Source organism: Mixophyes fleayi, chromosome 4 (assembly GCF_038048845.1).
Source record: "Mixophyes fleayi isolate aMixFle1 chromosome 4, aMixFle1.hap1, whole genome shotgun sequence".
NCBI lineage: Eukaryota > Metazoa > Chordata > Amphibia > Anura > Limnodynastidae > Mixophyes > Mixophyes fleayi.
In genome coordinates, this window is record NC_134405.1 from 148196821 (window position 1) to 148219363 (window position 22543).

Below are 22543 nucleotides of genomic sequence, written 5' to 3' on the forward strand. Positions count from 1 at the left end.
CACCCTGATTATAACACCAGCTTTGGCCAATGATTTATAAAGGTGTACAAGATGAGGAGCATTATATTGAATCTAAAGTTCCTGGTGTAGTGCGATCGTGAACACCACATGCTTTATGAGAACAAATGTACGTCTATACAAAGCTTAGCATTTTATTGTCGATTTTGGTCTAAGAAAAAAAAGCTTCATGAAATAGGATTTTCTTTGAAGGCTAGGTGTAGGAGTTTTTACACAGTTTATACAACTCTCTATGAACAATATTTTTACTACCCATTACTAACTCAAATATGGATAAATCTATAAAGTCAGAATAATGTGAAAACCTTTTAAGGAGAGTTCCTTTACCATTAGTGGGACAGAAAATGTGACACTGCTGTAGGTCTTACAGAAAAAATATAAAGAGAAAAATCCCATTATGCAGTCACATAAAATAAAACACAGTAATGGTTTCCACAATTTGGCTTTACTTTGCAGTACAGAAATAATTGTAAACCCTATAAAAACAGCATTTTAGGGTAGGACGCTGTCAAATCAATACTGCATTTCTGTTTCATAATGTCAGGAAACAGAGGAAATACCTGCATAATACTAATGACGTGTTTTGTTACTTTATTAGATTAAAACAGAAAAAGGTCTACAGCCAAACTTTTCCCAGCTGGTGTCAGAAGTTTAAAACTTTGCAAGAATCACACACCTGGAGCTCCATATTGCAGAATAGACCTGCTGATGTGAAACTAACAGAGAGGGAATAGCAGTAACAGAGGTGCTGCCCAAAATACTTTCAAGTGCCTTTCAGCAAAATAGATTAGAATGATCATCTGGTAAATGTTTCTTTAGATCCTGATCGTTATATAAAAAAAAAAAAAAAGAAAAAAAAGAAGAAAAGAAAAATAAATTCTTCATTTTTCAGTGTACCAGAAAGGACACAAAATTAAAATACACAGGTAAAATGTCAAAACTGAAGCCATATTCATGATTTACTCTTTCAATGAAACTGGAAAAAAATATATCAGCGCCTTCGACAGTAAGCTAGAAACAGCAAAATATATTTTGATTCTGGACAGCAGCCTCTTCACAAAATGAAATAGGAGAAGGGTTACAGAGCAATTACCAGTGCAGGATTCTTGAATTTCAGTGTTTACAAAAAGCAGGCCTTACAATACAGAGTTTCATACAGTGTTCCTAAATTCCAGAAATACATGTTTGTAGCAGATTCAGAAATTCTCCTAGATTTGGGCATGTCTTCACTGATTATCTCCATAGATATCAGCTTTCTTGCGTTTCATCTCTTCAAAGTCAAATTCTGATCCCATCATTCTCTTGTAGATGTCTTTGATGTCATTACAGGTGGTTTCAAAGTGGGTGGTGGGGTCATAAGTGCGTGAGATAAAGATCTGTGGGTAAGAATATTATTACTGGTGCACATTTACATCTTACAGACCAACAGTCGCCCCTAAAAATATCCTAAAATGTATTCAGCCATTTCTTCCCTTTAGATAAACATTTTCAGCCTCACTTACATTAAATGCATAGGTGATCAAAATACTCCAAACATTTCTATCAGATGCAGAGGCCCCTCCTTCCTGATTGGGAACTCACAAGACATCTCTACAAGCAGACAGAACTAAAACGGTTTCTAGACAGAAAGTGCAGTATGTGTATTGCCAAATATCTAAAATTATTGCTATACTCCTAAACTTTTACCCAGCCACGTCCCAGTAACTCATATATATTTTGGTTTTCAATCTGCTGAGTCTCCTTATTTCATTTATGGCAGGCATGGACTGGTCTTCGCAGATCGCACACCAATGCAGGTAACACTTGCATAATAAGGATAACAGAGTAATAGAGAGACCACCATTGTTGGAGAATATAGCTCTATAATATTGTACTTGCATTTAGAAGATCTATCTAGGAGGTTTATACTCCACTCGAAGGTGAGGGCACTATTTTTATGGAGAGGCCACATGGACACCCTAATAGCAGGACCCAGACCAGAATCTATTTCAAGACAGTTTTTGTTTTACACTTTAATAAACAGTCAGACCCAGTCTCTTGTTATGTCAAAAAGGAGATCCTTCTTAAGACAATTATCTTTGTTTAATTTACATTCATAGACCATTTCATTAAAACACTTTTTTGAAGTTAGTGAGTGTTCTATTGAACATACCCTATCATTGTATTGTTCTGTTATATATGCTTCAGAACCATATATGTACACCTTGTGTCATACATTTGAACTGTTATGTTGCTTTGTTTTAGTGTGCTTGACATTCATATTTTGACACTTGTTAAAAATACATTATAGTTGTCTTGCAGATTTATATATTAAAAACAGCCATATGCCTGCTCCTATACAGAAATATAACAGAAATTCCAGAGCTGGACTATATCATTATTGTAATAATTCTATGCTCACACCTTCAGCTTGATACTGCCATAGACTTACCTGACTTTCTGTTCCCAAATCAGTAGGACCATACATGTCACTAATGCTAACAAATCTAAAGAGAAGGGGGAAACATAAAACATAAGTTTAATCACAATCTTAAAACAGAACACTTTCAAAACATTAATTTAGACAGTGAATGATAATTGCACACAGCTGCTGCTTCTGTTTATAGTACATGCTGCTCCTTACCAGAATTGTGCAAGTTTCACTCCTGGGTCCCCCAGCTCTGTGCTGATAGGGTGCACAATGATTGTGCCAGCAATGATTATTACACTGGGGCTTTGGATGTCAATGGCCTAATGGATCCCAACAGCATAATGGAGAATATAAGAGATCCTAGCATTATGGTAAAAGGGGAGAAGGCAATAAGGACTGGGGGCTTAGTTTAAAATCGGCTTTATAGGACATTGGTTTCAGTTTCGCCCCCCCCCCCCCCAATCAGATAAGGGGATATGGATCCCAGAAAATGGTTTACAGACTTAAATTCCAAATGGGTTTTTATATGGTCTGTAGCAACACACTGGTCGATCTTTTGGTTTTTGCTCAATATTAAAACTTGCAAACAGACTAGTCGCTAAAACTTGTGTTTTATAAATATTTCTTCCCTGCATTTATTTTAAGAATGTTACCTGCTTACACTTTTACAGACAACCTTAACTGACCTCACTTTGAATTGGTACATGCAGTCATTAAATGTATCGGATTACAGCAGAGGTTATAACCTGTGGGATGGGGCTCAAAACATGGGTTGCCAAACCATTTCGGCTTCCCATTCAGTTAATTTGGAAAATGGAAAAGGGCATCAACAGGCTCTCAGCTTGTTTGAAATAGGCTGTGTGGGATGAGGAGAGTGGACAGCAACTCATTTGAACCATCAGGTGTCCCAAGGTATAGCAAATGTAGCCAGAGAGCAAGGAAGCTGTCTTTTTTTACATTTTAACTCTTCAAATTCAACACAAACATAAAACTTAATTTTTTTTCACTTAAAAGGACTGCTCAAAAACTACAAATTAACCCCACTATATTAATATACACAAAAGTGTACTTACTTCTGCTCAATGGGCTCCAGGAGATCGAGAGCAGGCCGAATTTCTCTCTCAGGATCATTGGTTTCTACAGTAGTGCTGACTATAGCAATGTATTTTCCTTGAGCGGCCACATTGTGTGCATAGGAAATCATGCACACATAGATATCTTAAAGATTAAGAAAGTTACATTTAGAATGAAACATGGATATATAAAAAGGATACATAATAGATCAATACCAGCACTGGTAAGATCTCTAGCATCCGATTTGCTCATATAAGACCATATGACAAATTTAAACATTTTACAAATTGAAATTCTAATATAGTGTTGTAACTCCTTTCCTGGTAAAAATGAGATATCAGTGTATTTTTAAAATCAGATTTGATATATATCGGCTATGTAGATATAAAACATGCAGTGTTTGAAGTGGAGATGTTTATGGTGGTATGCTATATATTGCCACATTTAATGCCTCATTATAATACTATCAAACACTATTTACTTATATTCCCACACCGCCATTGAGAATGTACATGTTACAACAAATCCATACATTTTAACTATTTATAAACTATTGTACCAGAAAGAAATACATTAAAAAATCACCTCGATTTCAAGTATGTACTGGGTAAATCATACAGCTCAATACATAGAAAACTCACCAGATTTCCTGTTGACCTGGTTTTGAGGAATGATGATCTGGCAGGAGTTGGCATCATTTGTGTTCTTTATTGGGTGGCTTAAAATACAAATTACACGAATAACCTGCCCCACTTTATTGACACAATCTGGAACATAACTAGGGTCACAAATCAACTGTTTGCATCGTGCAACCTGTAAAAACAGAATGAAAAGTCATAGCCACACTTTAAAAAAAGGGGGGGGGGGGCAAGAAAGGAGGGGATTAAACACGCAAAACTGCAACCAATGTTTACCGAAAACAGGGCATACTTTATTTACAAGTGACGTTTACAGGGAATCAATTATACAAAAAAAAAAAAAAAAAAAATTGCAAGTCTCTGAAAATGCCCAGATTCACCTTCCCAGCAGAAGCTCCTTAAAAAATCTAGTACATAGCAAGCATGGAGAAAATACTTAAAACAACAAATTCCCCTAAAGTTCTCCAGGCTTTTCAGAACTTCTGTAAGATATACTCAAGCATTGGGCTTTGCAGCTGACCATTAGCCAGCTGTCTGGTGTATGTGTGCTTCTGCCATTCTGCACAAGCTCGGAAATGGACCGTATGCCAACTAACACCATTGCATGCAATTAATGTCCAAACGCAAATCAACATCATTTATTTATATAGCGCCACTAATGCGGCAGCGCTGTACAGAGAACTCACTCACATTAATCCCTGCCCCATTGGAGCCTAATGTCTTAATTCCCTAACACACACACACACACACACACACACACACAGAGACACACACACACACACAGACACACACAGAGACACACACAGAGACACACACACACACACACACACACACACACACAGAGACACACACACAGAGACACACACACAGAGACACACACACACACACACACACAGACACACAGAGACACACACAGACACACAGAGACACACACAGACACACAGAGACACACACACACACACAGAGACACACACACACACACAGAGACACACACACACAGAGACACACACACAGAGACACACACACACAGAGACACACACACACACAGACACACACACACAGAGACACACACACACACAGACACACACACACAGAGACACACACACACAGAGACACACACACACACAGAGACACACACACACACAGAGACACACACACACACAGAGACACACACACACACAGAGACACACACACACACAGAGACACACACACACACAGAGACACACACACACACAGAGACACACACACACACAGAGACACACACACACACAGAGACACACACACACACACACAGAGACACACACACACACAGAGACACACACACACACAGAGACACACACACACACAGAGACACACACACACAGACACACACACACACACAGAGACACACACACACACACACACAGAGACACACACACACACACACACACACACAGAGACACACACACACACAGACACACACACACACACACACTAGGGTCTAGGGTATGTTTTGGTGTGTGGTTGGAAACTGAAGCACCCAGAGGAAACCCAGGCAAACACGGAGAGACCATACAAACTCCACACAGATAAGGCCATGGTTGGGAATCAAACTCATGACCCCAGTACTGTGAGGCAGAAGTGCTAACCAATGAGCCACCGTGCAAATGCAAATGACACTTACGACCGCCTATAAATTGGAAGGGCAAAACGGGAACGGGAAGGGACAGACAGACTTAGGCAAAGTACAAAAAGGCGTGTCAACGCAGATGCGGCAGATTCAAGTGCAGGGTTTCTCTTGAGTACACTTAATTTAGCAGTTGTTTGGATTTAAATACGGCAGGAACTAAGCTTAAAATACGCGCTTTTTTTAAAGCGCAATATATGTGTCATGTGTTACTTTAACTTTTTTTAAATATTAAATTCGTATTCCTTGAGATTGGTAAATATTTACCAATTATTTCATTTTGATTCTCTTGGTAATTTTATAATTACACATTCCTTGGGAATGTGGATATCCTGGAGTATAATTATTATTATGCCCCTTGTTTGCTTTAGAATGGAGTTATATAAGCTTCATAAGCCCAGTCACTGCTGTTGATCTATTTGACTCAGCATCCAGTATTTAACCAGCATTTGTATTGCCTAAAAAGCTATCACCATATCACCGCAAGCACACACACTAAACCTTACTCCAAGCCTCCTGCCGTGATAGCAAATATTAAGCAATGTTACTAACACTGTGTTTACAGACAGGTATCCAGAGAACAAGCAGAAAACCACAAAAGCAAAACGCAAATACACGTTTTGCTAAATGCTACTTTTTTCCAAGACAAATTGTAAGCCACAGTATCCTGATTTAAATATTCCAAATCGACCAATAGCCTAAGTGGAGGTCATTTACTAATTATCCTATCTGTTCCCTCAAATTGCATACCTTTCTGAAGTCCCACTTCCTTATTATATTGTAACCAATCATGGGTTCATATCAACCCTTCGGACTGCTCTATATTCTTATTCATTGGTTCTATGTTACTCTCCTAAAACATGCAAACATTCAGGGGCATATTCAATTAGCTTTTGGATTCGCGGTAACGCGCCGGAACAGCCGCGAAACGTAATACACGGTGCCGCAATAACGTGGATTTTCGTTCGCAGCCCATAGGGTTGCGAACGAAAATCCGCGTTAATGCGGTACCGTAATACCCGCAAGAACGCGCACTTTTCGCGGCAACGCGCGTTACCGCGAATCCAAAAGCTAATTGAATATGCCCCTCTGTGTCTTAAAGACCTATGTACAATCCCCCAAAATCACTTATGGGACTTATTTGATAAACAACTGACCACACTGGAGATACAACACTGACTTTTATTCAGAAGCTGGCTTCTTCTTTTCAAGAGAAATGTCTGTAATCATTGCATTTGCATGCAAGTAACATGGCTAATGGAGCTCATCTTCTACATTCTTAGGCTCAGATTCAATTCTCCGCAGCAGGATCTGTAAGAAAATCTCCACTGATTTTTACTCATGGCTCAGAGCTGCAAGCAAAAATCAGCTAATTACCGTGATAACAGTAATTATGCGCACCTGCACTGTTCTGAAGACCAACGCAGGGAATTGAATCTGCCCCTTAAAGTGAAAGTAATCTTTGGAGCCATTGGAATTTGAAGTGTTTCTGCCACTTAGGTTCTATTACCTTACTGACCAGACTGATTTCACTAGTGATTTTAAACCATTTTTATGGAGAGACTTTAGTTGGCATTTGATTATTAGAATACTGCCATTTATCCCTAAATATGAACTATTAGCAGCTTTGTACTTTAGTCAATTTTTCATAGGTTTATGGCTTTCAGGTATTATATTGTGTGTGTGATACTGCTCCTACATGCATACACACTGAACGTCTTTTGGCCCAATTCTCTTAATGGTGTATTTGTTGATGGTGTTTAGAAAAAAATAATATAAAAAAAAAAATATACATCTGAAAGTGAACTAAATGCATGTGTAAGCAAACTAATGTTTTTTCTTCCCAGAAGACATTTTTAGAAAATAAGTTATAATTTGTGTGGGTACTGCATAAACAAACTACTGCTATTGATGTAGGAATGTGACCAGCCCAAAGAGTGCCAAAATATGCCCAGCACCATGGGTGTAAAAAGCCTCAGCAATGGGGAGTTAAAATAATAATCCACTTTTATATTTAAATTAACCTTGTTAATATTTAAGCTATAGTTAAAAGCTGTTGTATATCTTTTGCTAACCTATACTTCTATTTTAATGGCTTCTTTCCACAACTGAAGCCAGCTGAAGATGCTGACATCCAGCACTGGAATTGTCCTGAGTGATGAACCACAGACAAGAGATATTGAGAAGGCAGACATAGCTTGCACACCATATATGCTTTTAAGGTTTCCCTTGTACAATTAACAACAACTACTAATGTGGCCAGAGACACTGTAGCACAGTCTAGAAGCTGCACTGAGAAAATATCCGACCCAAAATAAGCAATGTTAGCAAATACTATCAGCATAATGCCCTGTATAATTTTTTAGTTTTTTTTTTATTTAGAAAAATTAAAGACATTAATTGAAATGTGGAGTTCAGTTACCAGTTTTAATGTAAGATGCAGTAATAGGGCCTACAATAAAAAAAGGTACAGATCTTGTCAGTTACTTAAACTAGGGAAATGTACCCCTTTAAGCTAGCATTGATAGATTCAGTATAACCTGGATCTATTAGTAACGGACTTACCAGTCACTGAGATCTATGTTACACTAAACCTAACAGGTCACCCCTACTGCTACACAGGCCTCTTCTCACTGATCAATATGCAAAAATATGTCCGTGCTGTGACACCACAGCCATTCTCTTCATCAGAAGGATTTCCCTCATTACTGTAAATGAATAGCAAGTTTGTATATGTGATGATGTTTATAAACAATTCAAGCAAAGGTATACATGCCAACTCCATGAAGTATCAACAAGAAGAATACTACTTCCTTTAAATACAATAAAATCTATGTCTAGTCATAAATTGTTAAACAAAAAATTAAAAAAAAAAAACACGTATTTTAGCATATACAAATACAGTTCTTCAATTCATTGACCGTATAGTAGGCTAGCTAAAACTGTGCTTTCCACATCACTGGCCAAATGTATTTAAGAAAAAAAGAGTTCAAGAATGCTTACCTCTCCTTCAGATTTTACACCAACAATCTTTCCATTCTCAACTACCAACTCCTCTATTGGCTTGTTTAACATGTAGGTTCCTCCATAAATGGCACTTAATCTGCAAAGAAAGACCACAATAAACTTATTTATTTAAAAACCTATAAACTGCTATCCATAACAAAAACAACAGGTCTGAGCTTCATTATTACTTTGTGAAGCGTGACTATTTTGTTGAGCCAGGTCCACCATACAAGGCAGCACTAATAATGCAATGCTAAACGTAAACCATCAGAGGGTGCTATAACCATTACTTGTATTTCCAGGGATGGGGAGGGCAGAAGGTCTATATCCCGATTTATGGTACAACACACATTTTGCACTTGTATACCTCAGAAGTAGACAATTATGTTTTGTGGTAATTCTCTACAACTATGAGAAGTATTTTATGTCTATTTTTTCCATTTAACGCCCAATATATAATTAATACATTCTCTCAAAAAATACAAAAAATAACCTGGCAATAAACTGATGGAATCCAAAAATATGGAAGTGTGTAAAGACAAGGAGGTGCAAATCATTAGATATAAAAGGGGTTAAATGCTAAACCATACTAAAGCTAGGGGATAAGGGGAGGGACAAAACACATACCACCACCATGTATTTAGGCAGCCAAACATCTAACTTAACCCAGGAATAGTTACAAGTGTTTTTTTTCTTACATACAAAACTAACAGTCAAATTGTGGTTATGTGCAAGTAGAATGATGATGCGTTGCTGGTGCCTTACCTGGCAAACCCTTGTGGCAGTTCTCCAAGGCCATAAAGTGGATAAAGATAAGGGCTTTTGCCATATCGTGCTAGGGATTCACTGTATAGCTTAATCCTATTTATAGTCTCGAGACAGGGCTGATGCATATACCTAGTGGGTAAATAAACAGAAAAGCCAATCAACAAATGATACATGCAAACAGAAGTGTTACAGTTCATTTTCCCAGCTTCTAAAAAAGTATGGGGCACTGCATTTACATTACCATTTGTCAGAAGAAAAAACCCTACCCATTTAGTCTCTGTGAATAGGTGTGTTTCAAACGATGAAGATACACAGATTTCATGCTATCTATTGAATGCAGTCAACAGTGAACCACATGTCAATCCCGCAAATATGGAAGACAGGGAAATGAATGTAATATACCAGGCTCATATCCAGAACCAAGGACTGATCAAATTAGTTTAAGATTCCATAGTGTAGTCCTGATCACATGGACATACATGAAGATTTTAAAGATGTCATGTCTATTCACATCAGTTTATGAAGCTTAATGAGTAGAGCATGCTGCAACTTTATCAATTATGAAAAGCATTCCTCAAAGTGGTCACATTCTTACAAAAAAACACATTACCGAGGCCCATTTAAAAAAAACTCACTCATCAGTTCTGTACAGAGCCAGAGCGTGACCTGTAAAGTCCATGACATCTTGGCCCAAATCAAATTTCTTGTAAACATCTTGCATGTTTGTTTTCTTGGGATCAATTCCTTCCAGGGTCTTTGGGTCATTCTCATCAAAGTTTGCAACAAAGCCTAGGAACCTCTTAAATCGTCGTTTCTCAAACAAGCCCATCAGACCTTTCGAAAAAGGGGATGCGAAAAAGGGGATGCAAAAAACAAAAAGGTAAGAAACATATAAACTACCTTTCTCCTTACATTTGTATAAAACAAGCACATTTAGTATCCAAGAGACAACCATTTGAAGAGGTAAATTTAAAAACCTAGTAGACAAAGCAAGAGGAAGGGTAAATACAGGGTAATTTAACACGTAATGCTACACTTCTCTAGTGAAGTAAATCGTAAACCTGCTTATCCTGGGTTGCGTATTGAAGGCAAAAGCTGCAGTGTCATTAAGAAACATCATGACTGGGTACTCTCAAATTCTATCCAGACTAGTGCAACCAACATTAACAAGCTTAAATATCTGTGCAGCACAGAACTTGCTCTTTATGGCTTAGACCCCAGGGATAATGTACTAGAAACATCTGTTCTGTTGTCTATATTAAGTTAGTACTCATGCTGCAGATATCTGTGGAATAATGCAGCGTTCTGAAATTCAAACATCTTCTTCTGTCTGCTGTTTTCTCAGTTACATAAATGAAATGAACCTTCTACAGAGCAAGTTGGCAGTTCTGAGTTCTCAACCCCACAACATGCACAGGGTCTCACAGACCTGCTTTTACTAGACAGTGGTAGGTGATCATTTGTTTTTGGACAGTGGTTTAAAAAAAAGAACAAAAATTGCATACAAGCTATATGAAAGCATTATTTCATATTTCAATACATAAGGTACACATGCAGCCATGTGTTAGAACTTAAGTTAGCATTCGTTATTGTAAGTAAACTACTCACTGGAAGCCAGAGCTTCTGTTTCTGTAGAAGGAACCTTATAAATTTTTCCTCCTTTGTAGACAAAACTGCCTTCAATCACTTTAAAGTCCATATAACGAGTAACTTCAGTGAAGAGCAGCATTTTCACCAATTGGCCTGAAAACCAGAGATATATTTATAGCACTGCTGGAAGTACCGTGGCATAAATGGCAATAATGGTCTATTCTTAAAGATTTAGATTACATAAACACAAGGTTAACACAACAAAATGGAAAGATTTCGGTACCCACATTTCCATTCATTGCATTTATCCTTTTAAAAGCATATAGCAAGGAATAGTTACTTTTAACATTAGGCAATTTTTTAAATTTGTTTTAATTCAAAGACACCAATTGAGATTCTACAGATGCAAAATAAAATATAAAACATGATACATTTCAAGCCAATAAAGTGTCCAATCACCAATAGCTGCAAACTAGATATAATTTTTCGCTCATTCATTTAAAGTATAATTGAAGTGACGAGAGGGTAAATTGAGCAAATCCATCAAAGTAGACACTTGTGAACTCGGAACACCGTAATAAACCCTGTTACCTGAAACAAGAGGTGCATGAATTCCTCGGCTTGGTAAAAAGCAGGTAAACAGCAAAATGATCTTACCATTAGCCATGAGAAATTTAGGAACCAGATCCACATTCCAGTCTCGTCCCCGTCCCATGCACTCTGGAGGGCTTCCGGGGAGGTTAAACCTTTTGTACAACTAAAAGTCAAAATAAAACTGCTTTCACACTTTGGATATTTATATTATATTATTTTTAAATTTAGACCTCCCCAGCAAACAGATAAATCTACACGAGTCATTTCTGTTCATCTCGCTATACAACAGTGTACTGACATACTAGACACTGGACGCAAACATGTACACGTTATAAAAAACATTGAAAATTATATATTTTTGACCACCAAATTACTTTATATTTTTCAGATCAATAGAATGTTTGTTTTTTTTCTTTTAGAATTAGGACAAAATGTCCAATTGTAGCTGAAATAACACTGTACAGACTTTTGTTTTTGAAGATATCAAGGGTACATTCTTACATCTTCCAGGGGTGTAATGGAAGCACTCTCTCCCCCATAGTAAGAATTGCGGTCCATGTGCAACACCTTCTTGCCATTTACGGACATTATTCCTGACAGGATGCATTCCTACAATTAAAAAACAAAATTAAGTTACTAATAAAACACAGAAAAGATCTCTCTCTTTATAATTAAATCAGAGGACAGGGCAATATTACATTCAACAACATTTTGTGGAAATAAAGGAATTAAACCATTATGGACCTATTTTTCCATGCTGAAGGTGGTGCATTCTAAATAGGGGGTACAGAAAAGAAATGGATTGCCGTTTCTAGTTTCACAGTCATGTGTCAAATAGTTTAATAACACAACCTTTGTTCAGTCTCCAATAAAATACCCCATTACTCACAAGGCCAATAAAACAGTTTTCTTGTAATGCTGGAACTAGACTATTTGTTAATCTTTTCACAGTTGGGCACAATTCAGTGGACTGTGAAACTTACACAACTTGTACTTCGATGAAAGGACATCAGTTTGATGTCACACAAAGTGCAGTCGCCGGTGCTTGTGCATTGACATCAATGCTAGACATAGAACTAAATGGTAGGGGGGCTGCAATTATGTAGAAAATGTTTTTTTACTTGCCTGATTTTAGCTTTCATCTACCCTCAAAAACAAAATCAAGCAGGAAGTGATCTAAAAATGGCAGTCAAATCTCAATCATCCTTAGCAATCAGTCAGATAAGAGGACCAGAAGAAATGTCCAAGCCAGTGGTTCCCAAATTTTTGCAGTTCGCGGCACCCTTAGAATCTCCATAATTTTTTTAAAGCAGCCCTCCAAGAGAATTACCGAGCAGCCCCATTTTATAAGTAGTTGGGTCAAAAAAACATAGTAAGTATTTAGATCAGGACAGAAACACTTATTTAGTTGTATGCAAAAATAATACACATAAGTCCTAGGGAAAAGATTATTTTTATATATTTTTTTCAATTATATTTCTGTCAAAGAATAATACTCTGCATTCCCCTCACTCTGCATCCTGGGGGCCAGGAAGAGAAAAAACAAAACCAAAATTTACCAATCCGGTGGCGCCCGGGACCCAGCATCAACATTCAGTGAGAAGCAAGGAGAGAGGATGCCGAGTTCTGGGCAACGCCGGATTGGTACGTTTTTTTTTCACTTCATAGCCGCGGCACCCCTGGGAGCCGCTGGTAACCTATACAATAAACGCTCAATATTTATTACACCAAAAATAGAAGCACTATCATTTTGCCAAATCTATTGAAACTAAACAATGGCCTAAGAGATCATATAACTGTCCTTAGTCTGCAACTCTGCCAAGAAGAAATTAAACTACAGATCAAAAGTCCCTCTTCTCAGGCCAAGATAGCAGCTTGTTATTTAAAACTTCATACACATTTATCAACTACTGTTAATTATTAGACATTAAAAGGCTTATACAAATAGCAATGTTACAAAACCAGAATGACCAAATGCCTTCAGTGTCTGCTGCAATATATCCTCAAAAAGCACAGCAAAATTGCAAACATTTTTTTCAGCACCATACCAATCAATGCAAGGTTTGGCATACAGGTGTTGAAAAACGCTAGTAAAAAGCAGAGAAAAAAAAACCTCCTACTTTGTCGTTCTGTTACTATGGTGTCAGACTGTTTATTAACACTTCTCTAAAACTTTCCAGCAGTATAATAATGTTCTATATATATAATTAGCGTTGTCTGTAGTGATCAGTAGTGTAAAGACTTAAAGTCTGTACTTGAAAATCCATTTACTTATCTAATTTTTTTGGACTACAAGTGTCAGAGTGTTTAATATGTTTTGAGATCACGCAATAAACACAAACAAAAAGAAAAAAAAGAGTCCAAAACCTTTACCTGGAGCACACTGGCTATACTACTAAATATGAAAATTAAACATGCATATTGTGGCTGGTACTGCATGCAAGACACATGTGGGCAGATTTATCAAAAGTGCCAAAGGTAAAAGGGCTTTAATCACTTTGAACTATACAGAAAAGGCTTATATTCATACACCATCTAGTGATCAATACTGGAACTTCTGAAACAACTGACCACTGTAAACATACATTTAGATGTTGCTTCAGAGCACCTCTGCCAACGAAAAGCTAAAAATGTAAACATTATTACATAAAAGTAATGCAAAATTCATGTTGCTTAAGCGCGACATTGAAAAATATTGGGTTATAATGCCTTCTGTTGTTACAGATAGATTTTTCTCTTTTATCAAATATCTAATTTTAAGCTTATTATTGAGATTAAGGGTAAGGTGCAAATCATAAAGGGTGTGAGTGTCACATTAAATTGAAGGAGTTTGTGAGGAAGCACAAACACTCCTTGGGAGCTTTCTATAACCCGTAAACTTCATACAGAAAGAGCTGCCAATCAACTACATGCTTCTATTCACTGTCACATTGGGAGGAACTGCAAATACAAGGAATAATAAAAGTGAGACCAATGGAATAGACAGAAAGCTGAAAATGTTCAGCAGCACTGCTGCAATACAATGTAAATATGGTTGATGCTAGATATGCTCAAAGTTCATACAAATTGATCCTTCTAATACTAGGAATTCCCATTATGGGGAAAAAAACAGGATAATAGCAAAAGAGAAAGGAAATAAAAACAGATCTTACAAAACGCAATTAAGCATTGGGCTCATCAACAGTAGCAGGAAGTGAAGTTGTATTGTTAAAAATTAGTTTACACAAGAAACAGAACAACTGACAGAGCAGGTCAGTTATTAATTAAACTTGTAATTTTTAATAGACATTTAACTGCCATGAAAAAATATTCCATGTGTGCTGTGGGGTGAAAGAAGAACTGAAGAGATTATGTCTTCGGTATAGATTAATTTGGGATACTGAAGAGGCTATTAGGTAGATCTTGCTCCTCAACATCAGACATAACTGCAGACACAATGACTGGTCTGCTAAAGGAAAAATACAAGTTGGCTTACATAAAAGCCAATATTAGCAGTCACAATTAAATGTAAAATGTACAGGAGCTGATAAGAACTGAAAATAGGTGGTATTAAGCTGTCATTGTGCAATCTATATACAGCCAGCATAAACCACTAGGTCAGTTGCAGGCATCCAAGGCTTCCAAACTGCCAATGAGAAAAGCTACTCATGTTGGAGATTTGTATACAATTCAGAGGAAAATACATTTGAATACAAAACAAGGCAGACATTTTAATCAAAGTTAGGGGTTAGACACACTCCACTATAGAGAGTAAGTGTATATAACACGTAATATTGATGGCAAAGTAGGGCCTTGCGTAATATAATTTCCTCTAAACAATATTCCTATAAATATTCCCAGCACCTCAAAAAAATCCAGTTAAAAATCACAGTATGTATGGGTACTTTGTCTATTAAATGTTAATGAAACTATGACATTTGACCAATGATTGAAGCCCAGACAGTGTAGGTCAAGTTTTTCATGGATTTCTATAAATTCTGATGAGAATTCTCACACACCAGTCATTGTTTGATCAGACTTTCACCTGGCATATCATCAGCTATTTATATAGCGCCACTACTTCCGCAGCGCTGTACAGAGAACACACTCGCATCAGTCTGAATGCTTAGGCATCCCAGGCATTTTGGTAGAAAATTATGAAACGGGAACATGAGTAACCACACAAACTATAACAGAAACTATAAAACTCACTAATGCTACAAAAATGTAGTGAAAGAAGATGTCCTTTGGGTCAACACATTTATTAAAAATCATAACAAACGTAATATTACTGTTAATGATCCCATTAAATAACCAGTCACTACTCCGACACATCAAGTTCTATGTATACAGGGCTACAACATACATTTAAATGGTAAAATGGGTATGATCAAAATGAGATTTTGAGTGAAACCACTGCTAAGTGAAAGCCAGAAATAAACAATCCCACATACCACAGCAGAGCTAGGAACAGGCTAAATGCACAAATTAGTTTCCTGGTCTCCACTCAACAGTCCATGATAAAGTTACAGCAAAAAAAATAAAAAATCAACTGAACAATAACTAAACATAGCCTATATTAACTAAGTAGCAGTCTCCAAATGAAAAGGAGGCATCTAATACTGAATAAAATAAAGACTTTAATAAATGCATAAAAACAAATTCTGTATGCTGTGTGTCAATTGTGACGCTTGCTTCCAGTGATCAGAAGCATTAAGGATGTATAAAATATAACAGATCCATGGAAGGACACATTAAGTAAATACTACACTGTGCTGCTGGGAAGCTTTAAGTCTCCAAATGCTCTGAAAAGAAAACAAAATGAACAAAGTACAAGTGGTTGCCCAGGAGAATGAGCCCCAACTGATCTAAAAGCTTTCAGCAGTTTAGTATAGGCTTAGCTATACCACTTGGTAAATATACTCAACGGCATTGCGTTTATTTTGTCTTGTTAGTACAAAAGTCAAACACGGTTGAATAGTGTTGAACCTATATCACAGTGCAAAGGCTCTCATGTTCAGTTCCAAACAAAGCAGACTTTTGGGGATGCTAAAAAGCACAAATGACTTTGTCACCAGCTATATGGGCTGAAGCAGAGAGATTTAATATCCAACTACCTCCACTAACATCAGTTTTAACAATTAGGGCCTGTTTTAAAGACTTGCTATAAAACCAATCTATATTTATAGATTATAATTTACCTGTGCTCTTGGCTGGAGATCACAATACATATTTGGGCCTCATCAACAGTACATTTGGCAACTACTTTAGTCATCTGACAAAACAATTAAAGTAAAGCACCAAAATGTAAACTGTACACCAATTTTTTCTTTGTGTTTGTTTGGTTTAAAAATGGCACATAAAACAGTCGAGCTGCATTACAGCCAGTATAAAATTTCAATATTAATATACTCAACACTGCATTAGAAATAAAAACACAAAAATATATTCTAGTAGGAACTCTGTTACATTTTATCTTAATGTTTCTTTAAAAAGTAACTTCCCCAATGCTGTGCCATTATATAAACAGCAAAGTCATGCCATAAAACAGTGCATCATTTGTGCAAGAACACAAATGTCTTTGTGGCAAATGCAGATGTGTTCTAAGGGCTATTCATATGGCTGAACTTTCTCATAAAAAGAAAAGGAAAACATAAAATTACACAGCACTCAACCATTATAATACAGAAAATACACATACAAAATATTGTAAAGAAAAAATGTAAAGGATCATTACAGAGCAATTTTGCCATTTTATATAAATCAAAGGTCATTAAAGAGCTGAATAATATAACTGAAACTACTGATATGTTAATAATTAACTAAATATGATATCACCATGATCTCACTCCCATGATCTCACTCCTATGGAGCAAAATGACATGTTAGGAAGGCAGTACTTCTAATTAAACAGGCATACAGTGAAAATGCTCAAGTCTTGCTCAACTAAAACAAAACACTGTAGACTGATGTATTCAAACACAGGGGCCTGGCCACTGACATCACAGTAGCTCAAATAATTGCAGTCTCAGCTTTTTGAATTGTATCCGATCTCAATAGGTCAGTGCTGCAGATGTGGGAAGATCTTCAGCAGTTGCATGTGAATGGGGCCATAGAATTAAATATATTCCAATTTTAAAGCGTTTACATACACCAAACAAACAGGAATTCTTCAGGGTTTTTATAAGTCACGATGAAACATTTTGTTTCAATTGACCTACATACCAGAAACTTCCAAATTTACTTTCCTACAGAATATATCTGGTTCTTCTGCTACAGATATCTATTTCACCCAAATCATTGTTAGGCAATTTGGCTCAAAAGAAGCTGCAAGTCATCCATCCTCCTGCTGTGTGACCAAAAACTCCTCCTCAGGCACATTTTACTTGAGTATGGGTACATATTTTGTTTTCTCTCTTTTGTGCCCATTTAAGCCGCTTTGAAATGGGTAGGGCTGAAACCAAAATGTATTTAGAGCATTAGAACTTTCAGTTAACAGCTAAACATTGCATTATTGAAAAAACAGCAAACAATAGAGGATATGCTGTGTAAATGTTATTTACACAAATCCTAATCCCTTTCAATGACCACAGTGTGCCAAAAGCATTGATATTAGCACATTCTATGCCACTCCGATATGATACTTCAAAGAACTTGCGGAAAGTCAACCACAGACATTTCGCTACAGGGGACACCAGTTTTAAAGAAAAGCAATGTGTATTATATGTCTGTTCTTAGACTATGAAGTGCCCGCTCTCTTATTACACAGATCAACTGACCAGTGAAGAATTGGGTGTACTGGACAGGAAACTGCAGATCTAAAGCATTTGGTCTTAAAGAGTTAGAAATTTGAAGCTCCAGCACTGGACCTACTGAATTTCCTTAATGAATGTCATCTGGTTTTGACCGCCATTTGTACACAATTTGTGGTCAGGAAGCAAACAATCACTCTCGCCTACAATACTTCTCCTGTGCTGCTACCTACTTCTGAAATTCTTTACCATGCTCAATCACTCTAACTTAACCTCCAAATCTTTAAATGCTCTCTGAAATCCATCTCTTTATTGGAGTGTACCTTAATCCCACCTATACTACCACACTAATGCACCCTCCGCGCAGAATTCTGTTAGAGAATATACATGCAACAGCAATTTTATCTCAAATATCTTTAGCTCTGGTGGGCATCTGAAATATTTACATACAAGTTAACCCGTGCATGATACTCATGCATTCTAGTCAAATCAAGCTACTTAAGGTGTTAAAAAGGTTATTGTCATGCATTTGGGCCATAGCCCAGGCCTCCTCAGGGGAAGAGCATTACTTCTCGATGTAAGCGCCCTTTTTTAACGTGGTTTTGTCCACATGTCACCGCCTCATCATTCTTCTCCATCACCTCATCCTTCATTTTCATCGCCACATCTATCCAGATGTCTATCCAGACACAGGGATCTCTCTCAGCGGTCCTGAGTATCACACTGCTCTCACTCTGTCACCCCCGGCAACCACCAACCACTCCCCACTATCACCCCCGGCAACCACCAACCACTCCCAACTGTCACTTCTCCTTCAAGAAATATATATATATATTTTTTTTAAATCTTTATAAACACTTTTAACAATTAACAAATTAAATTAACAAATTAAAAACATCTTAGTATACCAAATTTCAGCCCTTTCTGATTTTTTTTTTTTTACACACACTAAGAATTTAGTAGGTCAGTGTATAACTCCGCCCAGCAGGTGGCACTTCAGCTTGGTTTTATTTTTTACACACACACACACACACAGACTAACACACGCCACTAGACATTTATATTATAGATATTTATGAATGGTATTAGGTTTTACATACAATAACTTGTATTTTGGATTTAAAGAGACTAAATACTCTTAAAAACAGGGAAAAAAACATGTTCTAACTCAGATGCTTATAACTCAATCTAATAGCAGTAAACTTAATAATCTTTTTGCCATGGCATATACCTTTAAATATTTTAAGCAAATGGCCTTAACACCTAACTCACATGCTTTAAATTTCTTTCTTGTGTAATAATAATAAAAAAGCATTATTTAATGACTATAAAATGTTAACTGCAATTGGGGCATATTTATTATAGATAATTTAGTTGTAAATTCCCCAAAATGGACGCATATTTAAGTGTTTTTCTAATTTATCAACACTGCCTCATAGCAGATATCGATATTTGTCGCTTTGCATTTTTTTCTCCGAAATACATAGCAGTCCCCATAGATGTCTATCGGGATTGCTATGTACCGCAATTTGACAATTTTCGAAAATACTTTTACACTTATGGTAATGTACCCCAAGCTCAGACTGGCATTACATTACCATTTTTGACAGTTTTCAACACTGTGAAGCTCTGCTCCGAAGAGCAGAGCTTCACAGCACATGTGTGGAGGGATCACATGATCCCTCCCTATATTGCGGGGATGTTTGTGCGCATGCGCAATGGAGTGCGAAGAGGACCCCTGTGGATCGCAAACGTCTTCAGAAGTTAAGAGGCAGTGGTAGGTATATTTTCCACTTCACAGGAACAGCAGTTTTTTGGAACTGCTGTTCCTGTGTTGTATTTTAATAAATATGAGAAATATTCCAATCCTTATCAATGTGATAAGGATTGAAAACCATTTTTCATTTTTTGCGACTGTTGATAAATGTGCCCCTTTGTGTGAAGTTAAACATAATGCAAGAGGAGTGAAATGTTGCAGAAGCCCAGTTTGGCAGCCAAATAGGTTATTTTGCATAAATAAGTTCCAGAAATCTGTGTTTCACCATTCCATATTATGTGTAAATTAGCATTTTGAAAACATACAGAGTCTATGACACGAGCTGGGACAAGGACAGTCAATTCTTTCTACTATGTAATGCGTTTCGGGTAGGACAAATAATATTTAAGAACAAATTCCACTGGCAAAACATGTAAACTTTCAAAGCCAAACTGGGAAAGAGGCAAAAATGTTATTCTATTTAACATTATATTTTGTTCTATAGAGGATAGACCACTAACTGGGTGCTGACCATACATATAATGAACTACTTGAACATTCCCACGTTTGGATGTCTATAAAGGAAGCATTCAATCCCTCTCTCTACATCTCTATTTTATATATGCAGAACCCTATAGGTGGGAACATACAAGTTGATGCAATTGTATGGTTTAAATCAGCACTCTCTTCAATTGTCTCCCTCCAAGAAAGAAATGCTGTCTACATACATAACAATAAAAGGCTATAAGTACAGTCACTACATGATTTAGCCTGGGAGGCTGTGCTACGTCGGAGCTGCATCTTCCCAGGCGGGGAGTGCCCCGGTTCCTAGGCCTTGTGGACAGAGTATAGCTGTAATCTGAAGGCCACACAGCTGAGGTGTGGCCCGTTACACCCGGAAGAGTAAAGGAACATGCTCTCACCGTCAGGCCGGTGCCCAGAACGATGACATCGTACTCCTCATTCATGTTGAGAGAATGCGGGTGACTCGGGTGTCAGAGGAAAGTCGGGAGCGCGCTCACAGACTGCGCGTACAGCGGATGCGGAAGCGCAGGCAGGGGGAAGCCACGGGGACGAGCACGGACGCCCACTCCCTACGTGCGCTGCACGTCAACATCTAGCCAATCAGGACAGATTCCTGCGGCAAGTCACGTGGCAGCTCCTTCACCTCCCTATAGAGCCCAGCTACTTCCGGCTATGTCACCTCACATGGCCGTTCGGTGACAGCTGAAGTACAGGGGCGGTGCTTATGGTTTATTCTGCTTGCAGGAGACCGCAGACTCGGGGCTGTGTCGTGCACTATGCCGGTCATTCATGTACACAATGACTAAGGCAGGACAGCTGCAGCCCTACTGCTGGAGCTGTGTGATTTGACATCTCAGGTTTTCCTGGGTTATGTAGTTCAACAACATTTAAACGTAGAGTAAAGAGGTGCTCTATCTTATTGTGTATTTCAGAGGCGCCTGTGATCCGCTCAGAGTATATAGCTCTGGTAATCCGCCCTGCACTGGCCAGGATTATTTACTGACCTGCTAGTAAAAGACAGATTAATCGTATTTGGCCAGGTGAATGTGACTTCGATTTGTAAATGGACACCACGCTTTATTCTTAGTCGTACCTGATACCTCTTCCTGTTTTTAAGTGCTTTACACAATGAAAAAACCGAATCTTAAACACGTTTCCCTTCTGCCTTATTTGACTTCCACCTACCCCTTCCCCCCCCCCTTTTATATGGCACAAACATGGGAAGGGGGACATCTGCTCCACGGCCTGGCCCTATAGTGGTGGGCTATTATATGATGAATAAATCACTTTAGAAAGAACATCCCTGGTTATAGAAAAATCTCCTTTACTCCATGTTATTGCTTAAGAAGGAAATTCAATTCAGTCTTGTGGGATGTTAGTTTACGAAAACATTGCTCATATTTTCTCATACCTCTGAAGTGCAAGCAAAAATCAGCAGTGATTAAGATACTTTTAATACCCAGAAATGTGTGCAGGCAAACTTCACACCGACAGGACTTCGTTCAGAATTGTATTCACCCTAATATATCTGCAACAAATGACACTTACTGTATATTTGTCAGTTACTGGGAATAGTTAAACCAGTGAAGAGCAACCTGATATATTTCCGGTGGCCCTCCAACCTTCAAAAAGGGCCACACATTACCTGTTATTTCAAGAATGGGGAAAAAAAAAAAAAGCGATAAACGTAGTCACGTCCACATCACTCAACCCAAAATGCCCTCACTTGTTACAAAATTCCACTACTTGCCACTCAAACCTCCAAAT

General features: G+C 37.6%; 1 protein-coding gene across 1 annotated transcript; it reads right to left on the reverse strand.

Annotated features, from left to right (window-relative positions):
* Positions 1-444: 444 nt before the first annotated feature.
* On the reverse strand, positions 445-21318 carry GDI2 (GDP dissociation inhibitor 2). The gene is made up of 11 exons (XM_075208575.1): positions 21175-21318; positions 12266-12373; positions 11828-11927; positions 11189-11323; positions 10216-10414; positions 9578-9709; positions 8810-8909; positions 4144-4315; positions 3502-3646; positions 2450-2504; positions 445-1394 (listed from the first exon to the last, which is right to left on the reverse strand). The coding sequence occupies exons 1-11, from the start codon at positions 21217-21219 to the stop codon at positions 1245-1247; spliced, it is 1341 nt and encodes a 446-aa protein (XP_075064676.1). The 5' UTR covers positions 21220-21318; the 3' UTR covers positions 445-1244.
* Between the last annotated feature and the right edge of the window lie 1225 nt (positions 21319-22543).